This window comes from Frankliniella occidentalis, unplaced genomic scaffold (assembly GCF_000697945.3).
Source record: "Frankliniella occidentalis isolate FOCC.00 unplaced genomic scaffold, Focc_3.1 Scaffold157, whole genome shotgun sequence".
Lineage (NCBI taxonomy): Eukaryota > Metazoa > Arthropoda > Insecta > Thysanoptera > Thripidae > Frankliniella > Frankliniella occidentalis.
In genome coordinates, this window is record NW_026267283.1 from 316862 (window position 1) to 328711 (window position 11850).

At 49.9% G+C, this 11850-nt stretch overlaps 3 protein-coding genes across 3 annotated transcripts in view; 1 reads left to right on the forward strand and 2 right to left on the reverse strand.

Annotated features, from left to right (window-relative positions):
- Positions 1-827, reverse strand: part of LOC113203337 (3-hydroxyisobutyrate dehydrogenase, mitochondrial) — a 2539-nt gene extending 1712 nt beyond the window's left edge. Inside the window, exons 1-3 of the mRNA XM_026417963.2 lie at positions 644-827; positions 459-541; positions 141-319 (exon numbers count right to left, since the gene is read on the reverse strand). Of these exons, the coding sequence (XP_026273748.1) occupies positions 141-319; positions 459-541; positions 644-734 (353 nt within the window). The 5' untranslated portion in view covers positions 735-827. The remainder of the gene's footprint in view (positions 1-140; positions 320-458; positions 542-643) is intronic.
- A 66-nt stretch (positions 828-893) lies between these two features.
- On the forward strand, positions 894-2520 carry LOC113203338 (G patch domain-containing protein 4). Its single transcript, XM_026417964.2, has 5 exons — positions 894-1057; positions 1364-1530; positions 1611-1715; positions 1795-1943; positions 2037-2520. Exons 1-5 carry the CDS (start codon positions 1012-1014, stop codon positions 2431-2433), a joined length of 864 nt encoding a protein of 287 aa, XP_026273749.1. The 5' UTR covers positions 894-1011; the 3' UTR covers positions 2434-2520.
- Positions 2506-11850, reverse strand: part of LOC113203336 (LIM and SH3 domain protein Lasp) — a gene marked incomplete in the record, with an annotated part of 12109 nt that continues 2764 nt past the window's right edge. Inside the window, 6 exon segments of the mRNA XM_052271333.1 lie at positions 2506-4780; positions 4861-5090; positions 5224-5589; positions 6257-6345; positions 6421-6521; positions 6621-6705. Of these exon segments, the coding sequence (XP_052127293.1) occupies positions 4601-4780; positions 4861-5090; positions 5224-5589; positions 6257-6345; positions 6421-6521; positions 6621-6705 (1051 nt within the window).

Consider the following 11850-nt stretch of genomic DNA (forward strand, 5'->3'; position numbering starts at 1 on the left):
GTTGCTGGCCCCCAGAGTGCTCTAAACAATTAAAAGACAAAAACTTCAGCAATATATTTTTTTATGTACCCCCCCCCCCCCCTTTTTTTTTCCAATTTCAGTGTGCCAGAAAATCCAAAAACACAGGATAAATTACTTACTCAAGAATACCACCCTTTTTGGTGTATGTGTCAAGGACATGTTGATTTGCAGGGAGCATAGTGAGAACTACATCAGCACCCTCAACTACCTCAGTAACAGAACTGCAACCAGTTGCACCTGCCTTTTGGAGATCAGAGACAGCTTCTTTTTTTACATCAAAAACACTCACCTTATGTCCCTGAAATAAAAGGATGGTAATGTATTCATGTTCCACGTTAATATATTTTCTAAGGTAAGATGCGTTAAAATTGAAAACCTAACAGACACTACCTGCTTACTTATCACAAAAAACATAACTCGCCTCCCTAAATTCTCACCTTCTTCATAAGATTCTGCACCATTGGATTCCCCATATTACCACAACCAATGAAACCAACTTTGCTAAAATTCCGATGAAAGTCTGTTTAAAAAACCAAAACAAAACAAAAAACGACATAATCATCATCATCAGCACATTTTCTATTTGATTACTACCTAGGAAGTTTAAATATCAGGAACATACCTCTGTAGACATTTTGTAATGAACTCTTGCAAAGGGTATTCGATGCAGCTTGCACAAAGCAGGAAACACCACGGTATTTCAGGGAAATCATTGTTTTTTTGGAATAGACTAATACCACGTCTGCTCAGGACAAAATGTACTCAGCAACAGGAACCACGAACGGTTCTGAGTTACTTCAAGTCAACAGGTTTGACGTCATGAACCGGCTACGTCACCAGCTGCTTATTAGCAGCAGCGTGCAGACGACACCCCCACTCCTTTCTGCGGAACGACTATTCGCCACATTCATTTGTAGTTTGGTGTGTGTACATGTATACATGTGAAATCAGGAAATCAGAAGCAAGCCCAAATAATTTCGAATTCAGGCAATGGATTTTGCAAAGCGCCAGCTTGAAAAATATGGCTGGTCTGAAGGTAATTGTTGTAAAACTTGGAGTTTTATTTCGCCTAATTTTGCTTGAATCATTTCAGGCCTAACCCTAGTAATAAATGTGGTTATTCACATATTCTCCTCCTTCTCGGAAGTATCTACTCTTTTTAAGTAGCTTATTAGAAATTCCGAAACTTTGTTTTAGATGTTTTACTTATGATGTTGTTAGGTTGAAAGATTTCTTGTTTATTTGTTCCGTAGGTTACCTGATTTGACAGAAGTCATTGTAGTTGTACCTCATCTCACACCGCTAATCATATTTCTTCTTTTTTTAAAAAAAAATATTCCAGGTCAAGGCTTGGGAAAAAATTCGACTGGCATCACAACAGCTTTGAAGCCCAAGGTGAAATTAAATACTGCAGGTATTGGCCATGATCCTGCCCAGGAGTTCACCTATCGTTGGTGGGAGGATGCATTTAACAATGCTGCTAGCAATATCAATATTAAAAAGACACAGGTACAAAACTCTAGCATAGTAAAATTTACTGTAATTTATGTGAATATATTAAGTGATGGTTAAAAGATTCTGATTTTTAGGAGGGTGTAGAAGTAAAAACAGTAATTGAGGACTCCCCAGAAATTTCGGCAGTTAAAAGGGCAAAAATTAAACGGGATAAAATGCAGTATGGTGCTTTTGTTAAGGTAAGGCACACTATCCAAACCTTCGATTCCTTTTTAGTGTTTCAAGTAGCTATTCCACTAATCATTTTAACTTTTGCAGAGGGAGACGCTGACTGAGGGTGGTTCGGTTGTACCACCTGAGGAAAAATCTGACCCTATTGAGGAGGCAGAAAGCAGACTTCCCAAGTTACCAGCCACACTTAATGATGAACAATTATTTCAGGCTTGTGGAGGACTGACTGCTCACAAGTGAGTTTCTCAAAACTTGAGGGGTCACTTTATGTCAATCATATTGTTCTGACACTGTTTTTCAATTTAAAAACATACAATTTTTGTTTTTAGGGCTGCTAGACATGGGCACAAGTTAAGTGGGAAACTTCAAAGAGTCAAGGAGCAAGAGGAAGCTTTTATGAAAGCCTATCAAAAAGATCAAGGTGGGTCCAAAAAAGCTAAAAATAGTTCTTTGACTGAACATGTTGAAATAGAGAAAGGAAAAGGAAAGATGAAGAAAAAGAAAAAGGGAGAACTGATTGTTGAAGAAAATCAAGAGCATGAAATTGAAATTTCTTCAAAGAGGAAGAAGAAAGATAAAAGGCAAGGAGACATGCCTGAAGAAACCAATTGTAACACTGGTAATTTAGAAAACAAAACCGAGAAACAAAAGCTACCTCAAGAGAATGAAGGTGAGGAATGTTTCAGAAGATCAAGTAAAAAAAGAAAGAAAGAGAAAAAGTTGTGATTGTTTTCTTTTATCTGTTGTAATATATAAATGGCATAAAATGTTGATTACTGGTAAACATAATGAAATATATTAATTTAACATTTATTTTTATTAGTTTTACATGAAACAACTGAGCAGGGAAAAATATCCATAGATATTGTTAATGAATGAATATTTCCAACAATTCAGAAGAAATTACAATTAAATAAATTGTTTGGCAGACAACGCATGACGCAAGTCATTATTTACAACAGACGTATAAGAAAAAGTGTTTTAATCTAAAAGAGCCAGCTTTAAACCCTTTTTCTTCCTATACAAGAAGATTTAACTTCAATAATCTGGATACAGAATAACAAAACATGGGAAATTCCATTCCATGCTTTAACAACATATAACTAACAACATATGTTTGTAGTAACTTCTGGTCTATATAGAACAAAAATAACAACATTTATTGTACTTGATAGACAACAGATCTTTCAAATGGCAAGACTTCTGAAACACGAAACACCCTGTTAATACAGACCACAGAGGTACAATTGAACTAAAAGAAAATCAAAACTTAAAATTTTAATCAATTTTCATTCCCATTATTCCTTAAATCTATTGACTAACATGAAATTAGAGTCAAATAAAGAAGTTGTGTCAGTTTTAATAAGCATGAATTTCATAAGACAATTGTTGAAGTCTGAAAGACAAAATCTCCAAACAAATTCTAAAGACCATGTGACAAGACATGAGCTCTTTGAAACATACTAATTCCATGTAACTAACAAGGTACACATGGCAAACTAGCCAAATTAACCATACAGGAAAACAGGTGGAAATCAAGTGCAGGACACAAGAGTTAAAATTGATTCTCCAAGTCTACAAGAACTCTGGCCTATCCAACAAAACATAAAACTCTCAGCACTCATAGAGTGTCATAAATGCTCAGTCCCAACCTCATACGGTAGAAGAGCACTTATAGCACTCTAACAGTGAACAACATTAATAGATTTGACAGTTGGATTACATTTATGAATGAATAATTTTATCAATCCACTTATTTCAGCTGGCCAAAAAAAATATCATAAACACACATAGTGAATGAGAATTCATTGTTTTGATCCTTATCTGGTGTTTAATTTTAATACATGCACAATTGGCTCAAACATCGCCAGTTTTGAAAAATGGTGTAGCTTAACCAAATTGAACAGAAATGAAACAAAGCTGCCGTATAGTAACACATAGAAACACATGAATACTCAAATATAGTTGAAAGACATTAAAAGGACTGATATTCAACTTTGTAAAATCAACATTTCAGTAGGTCTCTTATCATAAATACTGTTTGCTGCATTGCCAAATTTCTTCTGCATACACCCAACAATTACATACTCAGGCTGGTACTTTAACAAGGCAGAAGCAACTGCTTCATGAGCCTTGCAAAACAGTGATTAACATCATGACCACACTACATTCATATTAGATGCCTTGAAGTTATAATCTATTCAAAACTTTGTTTAAAAATTCAGAATCACATTAAAAGGAAACAGAGGGTCAATACGACCAATCTTATTCGGGATAAAAGTCAAAGATATGATAAAAGTCAGCCAGTCAAACATGACAACCACTGGCCCAAATCACAAAAAAAAAACAATTGCCTAAAAAAACTGTTCTCCATAAAAATATCATAATGCTTCAACAATAAATTAAAAATTAATTACTCTGAATTGTTGAAGTAGCTTCATTCAATGAGACTAAATAAATCATTTTGAATCTATAGTCAATGTCTTTCAAGTGATGATTCAAAAAATAAAAACTGATAATAAGCATAAGAACCCTCCCGTCCGCTCCCCATTCAAAATATGGTAACATACATTGTTTTCTTTACTTAAAAAAAAAAAAAGACCTACTAGAGTCCTTGTTATGTATTCCCCAAAACGGTTTAAAGACCCTGTAATTGATATTCCAATTTAAGAAGACAAGGAATGTTGTCAGCTAAAACTTTGAGACATTAAAAGTGACACGTCAGGAGATAAAAGTGAAAAAAAAGAAAGAAAAACTACTTCTCTCTTTGCAATTTGAAAAAACAGATTTTGACACTTCTTGACAAGTACAAAGTGATAAACTACAATTACTCAATTGCAATGAATGACAATGCTACTTCAATTTTATATGATGAATACTGAACATGGATTAACTAGAGGTGAGCCAATTCCACATAGTTGGCAGGTAGCATACCACTCTGACCAGTGCGCTGAACTACTCCTGTCATCCAACCTTCATCAATAGGTGTGCAATTCACAATCATATCGCCATCACGAAATGAGACTTCATCTCGATCTTGAGCTTCATAATCATACATAGCACGATACACTCTCTGGAAAAGGGAGGAGAAACAAATCATAAAATTTAACAAAGGAAAATTAAATTATTCAAAGCACTGCATACAACGCTTACTCCAGAGCGACTCGGTGGAGGCTGGTATTGCTGAGGTGGAGCCTGATAATACTGCTGTTGAACAGGTGCTTGATGTCGAGTTTGCGGATAACCACTTGATGCAGCGTGATTATTATTATGGTTTGCATTATTGTTGCTAGATCTGTAGTCTGTTGCAACTGACCCATAAAAGTCATTTACAGGATCAAGATCAGCAACTGAACCAATACGTCGGCTAGGCTGGCTTGTCACTGTAAAAAATAAAATTAACATCTAGAGGGAAAATATTCTTAGCAAATGCATTTCAGAGACTTCGAAGAACAAAGAAAATGAGAAGCATGAAAAGATTTCCAACTTCCATAAATCAAGACTTTATCTAAGTACCTGCACCCCGGCCTGACGAATAAATGAGAGTTGAGGCTTGTCTTGCTGAATAGGGAGAATTGCGTGGTGCACCACTTAATGGGTCATAATCAGCTATTTTTCCTGGCTGATGTGGTGGAGGAACATGGCCATAGCCACTGCTCATTTGTGTCACATGGTGTGGTGGCTGTGATGGTGGAGCATGGTAGGCAGGCTGTTGCTGATGTTGCTGATGTTGCTGTTGTTGTGGTGGTTGCTGTTGTTGTGGTGGTTGCTGTTGTTGCTGTTGTGGAGGAGGTTGTGAGTACTGTGTGTGTGGGATGGGAGCAGGTTCTTCACGTTGATTGGCATGATTAGAATATTCAGCGACAGAGCCACCAGCATCATCTGTCCATGGCGAAACAAAACAAAAAGCCAACATTAAAAAGCGTCATCAGCTTATCACTTGAACTGCAGGCTTAGCTGGAAAGCTTCAGCACAAATACTATCTATGTAATCACAAACCAACACTGGAAAAGTAAAACAAGGTCACAAAAAAACATATGCATAAACCAAGGAAACACACAATCTAACATCTAAAAAATAAAGTAAAAAATTGTAAAAAATAAAATAATACAGAGATGAACTTTGCAAAACCAAGGCAGAATTAATCAAAAGTAACTCTGGAAAGAAATCCATGATATGTATCATTTTAAAAAGGAAACTAAAACCAAATCTTAATTTTCTTTTTGAAAGTCTAATTAACCATGAGGTAAGAGAAAATGAAGCAAAGCCAGAATTAACACATGCATCACATTGGCAAATCTAAATTCCAGTGAGCAGTTAAGCTGTAAAAATAACACTGAAAACTGAAAACAAAGCTTTTAGAGTTGAAGACACACACCGACCCACCTAACCACCGACAAATATACCGGGCAGCAGCCTTCCATCCACTAGCCGGCAAGAAAAGATAACATTCAATGTAGATCTTTGACAGTCACAGTTGACATTTTTGATTGACATACATACACTTAGAAAATGTGACAAATAAAAACACAAAGGGATTCCTTCTTACCATTTTGAGCTTCACCGTTTTCCCCAGTTAAAACTCTCTTCTGCTCCATTACAGCTTTCTTTTCCAAATCCCCATGATATGCAACATTACTGTTAAAAACAAAAAGACGTTTAGACAACACTTACTTTGATATGTAGTCAAAAAATTAAACACCAAAAAATTACCTGATAATCTTGGAGTTTTGCTTAATTCTTAAGGTTTCGGGATCATCTGCAACCTGCGTGAATTTCCCCTTGGCCTTCTCAAATTCGGCATGATATTTTACCTGAGGGAAAAAAATGCAGGGCTCATCAGTCAGCTCCTTAAAATGTGGTTTCATGTTTGGGGGAAGAGCAACCATTACCACAGTAACAATCGTACTCACATTGGATTGCAATTTTGTGTTCTCTTGGATGCGTTTTAACTCGGGTGTGTCCGCCATCGTCGTCGCCTTTGCCTTTGGTACATGGCTAAAGAAAAACAGAAAAAACAACAACAAAGAGTTAACGATTTATTATGGAAGCCTGTCATTACCCCGGCTTGGGCTCTAACTACAGATCTACCGTGTTCGCTGCGCTGAGGCACGTGCACGGGCACCCGTCTCTGGCTTGGTACACGTGGACTTAATTTTAGCCACACTTTGCCCCCTCATCCTCATCCCCCTACGCTCTGCGGCCCCCGACCCCCGCCTCTCCAGGGCCAGGGTGTGCTTGGTCTGCTCAAAGCGCCCGGCCCACCCGGCCCGGCCCGGCCCAACGGTCCGCACCACGGGCGGCGGGCGGCGGCGTCGAGGATGGGATGGCCCAAACCCGGGGCGTAGAAAAGGGAGAGAAAAGTGTGCAGCACCCATTAGCATACAATACTGCAGGCCTACCGCTGCAGGGTGTCGCGGATGGAGCACGGCCGCACGGGCCCAGCTCCGGGGTTTCAGCCCCGCAACGGGCGTCCGGACGCATCCTGGAGAAGCACCTTGTCCCCGAGGAGGACCTCTACGCGAGTCCTTTGCGCAAGACAGATTGGCCCCCTCCCTGCGAGCCGGTACTACAGTTTCGGAGGGGCGATGTGACGCTGCGTGGGCGCATTAATAAAGACGACGGGTCGCGGGGTCCGGGGCGGGGCGGGCAGGAAGAGAGGGAAACTGTGCATCATGCATTCACGTCCCTCGTCCCTCCCTCTCACCCGCGACCGGACCCGGCCGCCCGGGCCAGCGTGACGTCACCGCCGGCCAAGAAACTCGAGATCGGGATCGGGGGCCGTGCACACTGACGCGACCCCCTCCGCCGTCCGTGGGGCACGCCACGACGGTGCTGCATATCGGCGTTCTGGAGAGAACAAGACGCACAATAATTCAGCGTTTGCATGCCCGTGCGCGGCACGCGCCACGGGGAAGTCCCCCGGCGGCCCGCCCCGCCCGGGCCCCGCCCCCGCCGAGCAGCGCCGTGGCGGCGGCGCGCCTCTCCTTGGCGGCCCCACTGCCCTAATAAGGCCAACGCCGGGCAGCGCACACACACACCGGCATTGGCGAGCGCCGCGACGACAGAGTTGGGAAAAGAGCTGCCGCCCGCCCGCCCGGCCCGCTCGCCAGTGCGGCTGCTTGCCGCTCACAACCGACCGAGTCTTCGGACGGTCGCCCTGTCCCCCGTCCGACGGCAGTGCGATCGCCTGCAACCGTCTGCGGATGCACGCAGCGGCAGGCTCTGATTGGCTGATCCAGACCCGAATCGCACCTTCGGTGTGATTCGGATGCTGAGATCGAGACTCGGCTTCCGAGTCAGCCAAATGAAGCGGCGTGGCGTGGAGTAGCGCTCCGCTGGCGAGCGGCAGGCGATCGCACGCGGTTGCGGCGGGCGGTCGCTCTCTGCCGATTTTCCCAACTCTGCGCGACGACGCTGCTGGGGGCGCCACTGGCAGCGCACGTACGACAAAAGCCCCGCCGCCGCCCCGCCACACTGGCCGGGCAACCTCGCGCCAAGCCGATACAGTACTGCCCGGCAGTTGCAGATCACGTCATGGGTCGCGTCACACCACCGTCGACGGGGCGGCACGGACGGGCGGACGGACAGTCGGGCTGCGGGGCGGGCTCTTCCGCAAAATTGCGTCATGTCTTCCCGCGGAAGGGTTGTTGTTGATTGCGGGGACAATGTGGCGTTGTTGGTCTGCCGAGTATAATGGTAACGTTAAAAACGGCACCATCAGAACCTTGGACAGATGTTTCATAAAGCGCGCGTGCTATCCGTGCTACCGCACTATATCAAGGTGTCCGAGTTTCCGTTCCGCACACCTGGCCAGTGGCCGGCTCCAGGTCACGGTCGACGCAGTCGTAGTGGCACCCCCTCCCTTACCACTTCTCGCGGGGGGGGGGGGGGGGTCGCCACGTCACGTCTCCGTCGTCGTCAGAGCTAGAGCGACCCGGTGGCGGCGAGCGGAAGGGGATTGACTCATTAGAGCAGTGGCCCCACTACTATACTCAACGCACATTTCACAGAAGAATGTTAATTTTGGCCCCGCCGCGCCGCGCCGCCCGCGCACGCCCCGACCACCAGGCAAAAAGGAAAGGCGTCATTTCTCAGTGGCGGCAGCGGGTGAAGCGGGGCGCGGGGGCCCCCCTGACACCGCCGTCATGCCGGTGCGCCCGCGCGGGTCCTGAAGAGACGGTATTGTACCGGGGCAGGAGGGGGCACGGCCAGTGCTTTCCCTCACGGGGCGAGTATACGACGCGACGCCCAAACCAGCGGGCTGGAGGGGGAGGAGGGCGAGGAAAGGGGTCCGCGCCGCGTACTCCCCGTCTGCCACGCCACGCACTGCACCGCGTCTGTTTCGTTTCGGCCACTCTCTTTGGTCCAGGAATGTAGAGCGGTGCCGGGAGAGGGGGGCCTGAGCGCCTGGCAGGCCCGTTAGACGTCGGGGGGGGGGGGGGGCACCTGCCAGCAGGCAGCAGCAATGTTGCTTAACACGCACCTCCGGCCGAAAAAGTATCCCTTCCCCATCCGCTTCCGACCAATAGCGGAAAAATAGTGATCGCCGCTGGCGATGGCAGGCGGCGGGGAGGAAAGGGGGAGGGCCTATTGTAGTCTCCTCAGCCCTACCTCAGCCCGGCCCGCGGCCGCGGCGCTGCTGCAGGCCACGCAGGGCCCCCCGGTGCCGTGCGCTCACCGGGCCGCCAGTCCTGGCGCTGGCAGACAAGACTGTTTACCTTCGCAGGAGGGAGGGGGGCGATCAGGACCAAACAGAGAGCTGCACCCACTGCTGCTGCAGCTTCTGTATACCAGGATGGAGAGCGGGTTGGGAGGGGGCAGGCGACGGGGGAGAGGGCCTCTTCCCGCAGCGCACCGCGTGGCCTGCGTCAAGCGGCGCAGCCTGGCGACGGCGCCGCGGATATCCTGGTGGACAGGAAGCGCCCCCCGCAACTGTCCTCGGCGTGCAGGTGCACCCGATCGGCGGGGACACTCGTCCTGGCCCGCGAGAGGGCACGCTATGCAGAGCGACGCGATCGCGATCCTGAGAAATGAATGATACGACCCCGGCCAGGCTGGAGGAGTCCGCGGCAGGGCAGCGGTGACCGCTGCGGGAGGGGCCGAAGTCCACGCCGCGAATGTTGATTCCGCCCCCCCCCCCTTCTCCCGCTTTCGGCGCGGTGCGTTTTTCGCGGAGGCCCGAGCCGGATGTATGGCGTGGCGATGTGGCCGCGGCGCGTCCTTGCGCTTCCGGTGGGGCTGCTCATTGGCCTCCGCGGATTCCTCCGCATAGTGATGGTGAACGCACTGATCAGGCGTGCAGTGTGGCGGTCGGTCGCGGGGGAGTAGTGTGGGGAGTCACCAGCGCGGGTCACACGAGGCGCGACACGTGACACGTACAGCGTGCCGCTTTAGCACTTTCTATCGCGGCGCGAATAACAATCATCGCCGCCTCGACAACACGCCACGCCACGCCGCGCTCCGCCTGGAGTTTGCCGCGCCGCCGCCATCTTATTTATAAACGTGATCTCAGGAGGGAGATGTGGGGAGATGGCGGCGGTGGCGATCCCAGTCCAGTGACACGGGACGGGCCGGGACCAAGCCCCCAGTCCGGTACAGTCGGGCCGGGGCGGGCCGCCGGGGTCAGCAGGGCAGGGCAGGGCGGGGCGTCGCCATCGCCCACCCAGGACCACCACACGGCCGGTGGGACCCGCCCGGTAGGGCTTAAAGCGCGGGTATACGTTTTTATGCCCCCCCCCTTTCCCTCCATGCCGCGGCGCGCCCCCTAGACGCCACGGCGGCGGCATTCCACCGCGGGGAGAAAGAGAAGAAGACGGGGGACGGGGTGGGTGCAGCATTCCATTTCACTCACGCGCGCACGTGCGAGGAAAGGGGGGGGGGAGTCCTGCGCACGAGTCATGTGCGGGGAAGTCCTCGCCAGTATAGTGCGTCACCCCAGCAGGGGGTCCCGTCCCGTGCCGGGCCTCGTCACGTGGTGCAATGGGTCGGAACCCACAACTCACCCCTCAACGAGAGCGTCCTACCGGGCCGGCCGCTGGCCGCTGCGGCCGCCGTCCCTGCCGCGCCCGCGGCCAAACGCACGGCGCAGCCCTCCCGCGGCGGCAGGAAGCGGCGGCTTGAGAGAAACACACACCACCCGCGTCTCTCTCGGACGGAGAGCCACACTCTACCATCTCTCCTCCTCTCCTCTCTCTCGCTGCCGAAAGGGAAATATTCAAAACACCACTTTTTCGCACCGCGGCCAAGAATGCCATGAGCAGCAGAAGCAGCAGCAGCAGGGAATTCCCGCCCGCCCGCCGCGGCATCCAAAATACTTCTCGCCTGCCTTCTGCCTCCTCCTTTCAAATGTCACTCCATACCGCCACAACCTTTTCCCGGGGCGGCCCGCGTAACGCGGCATAACGCAACGCAACGCAGGGCGCCTAGGCGAGCCGCGGTAGGCACAGCCGGGGCACCGCCGGGGCACCGCCGGGGCACCGCTGGGAACGGGGGTAACACCCTCCATCTGGCGCCCCGGCCAGGGCTCGGCCGCCGCGGGGTCCGCGCGGTCCCCGTCCGCGGTCTCTCTCGCACCCCGTTCGCCCGTTCGAATCTCTGCGAAAGGGAAGGGGGCGCCCTGGCAACATGGTTTTCGCGATCGAGCCTCGGCGGCCGTGCCGATAGCAGCAGCTCGACGCCGATGGCGCCGCCGCCGCCGCCCACCAGCAGTTCGCGCGGACGAGCGGCACAGTCGCGCTACCGCGATCAATGAGCGATAAAAAGTACTGTACTGTACGGGGCGGGGCGGGGCGGGGCGGTGGCAGGAGAAAGGTGTGCAGGGCGGGCCGGGATCGGCGGCGGGGCGCGCATAGGGATCGGGATCAGCGGGCCGGCCGGCGGGGCCGGAGCAGCCCGGCTCAGCCGCGGGGCGCGGCGGGGCGGGGAGCGGCGCAACGGCTGTGAAGGCCGAGCGCGCGGGGCGGAACGGGCGCGCGCGACCGCTGGTGCAGCCTGCACCGCTCCAGCATCAGCCGGCTCCAGCGGCCGGGGCCGGGGCAGTCGGCCTGGACCAAGCTGCGCCGGGCCGGGCGCGGGCTGCGCGGCCAGGAGGCGCAGGGGGACCGGCCTGAGCTTAGGTCGCGCTGACGGTGCGCGGCGCAG

What these genes read in the sequence shown, in the direction of transcription:
- LOC113203338 (XM_026417964.2), top strand. Translation starts at nt 1,012, where the DNA reads ATGGATTTTGCAAAGCGCCAGCTTGAAAAATATGGCTGGTCTGAAG. An exon ending in TCAATATTAAAAAGACACAG is followed by an intron (nt 1,531 to 1,610) that starts GTACAAAACTCT and finishes TCTGATTTTTAG; the next exon opens with GAGGGTGTAGAAGTAAAAAC. An exon ending in GGAGGACTGACTGCTCACAA is followed by an intron (nt 1,944 to 2,036) that starts GTGAGTTTCTCA and finishes TTTTGTTTTTAG; the next exon opens with GGCTGCTAGACATGGGCACA.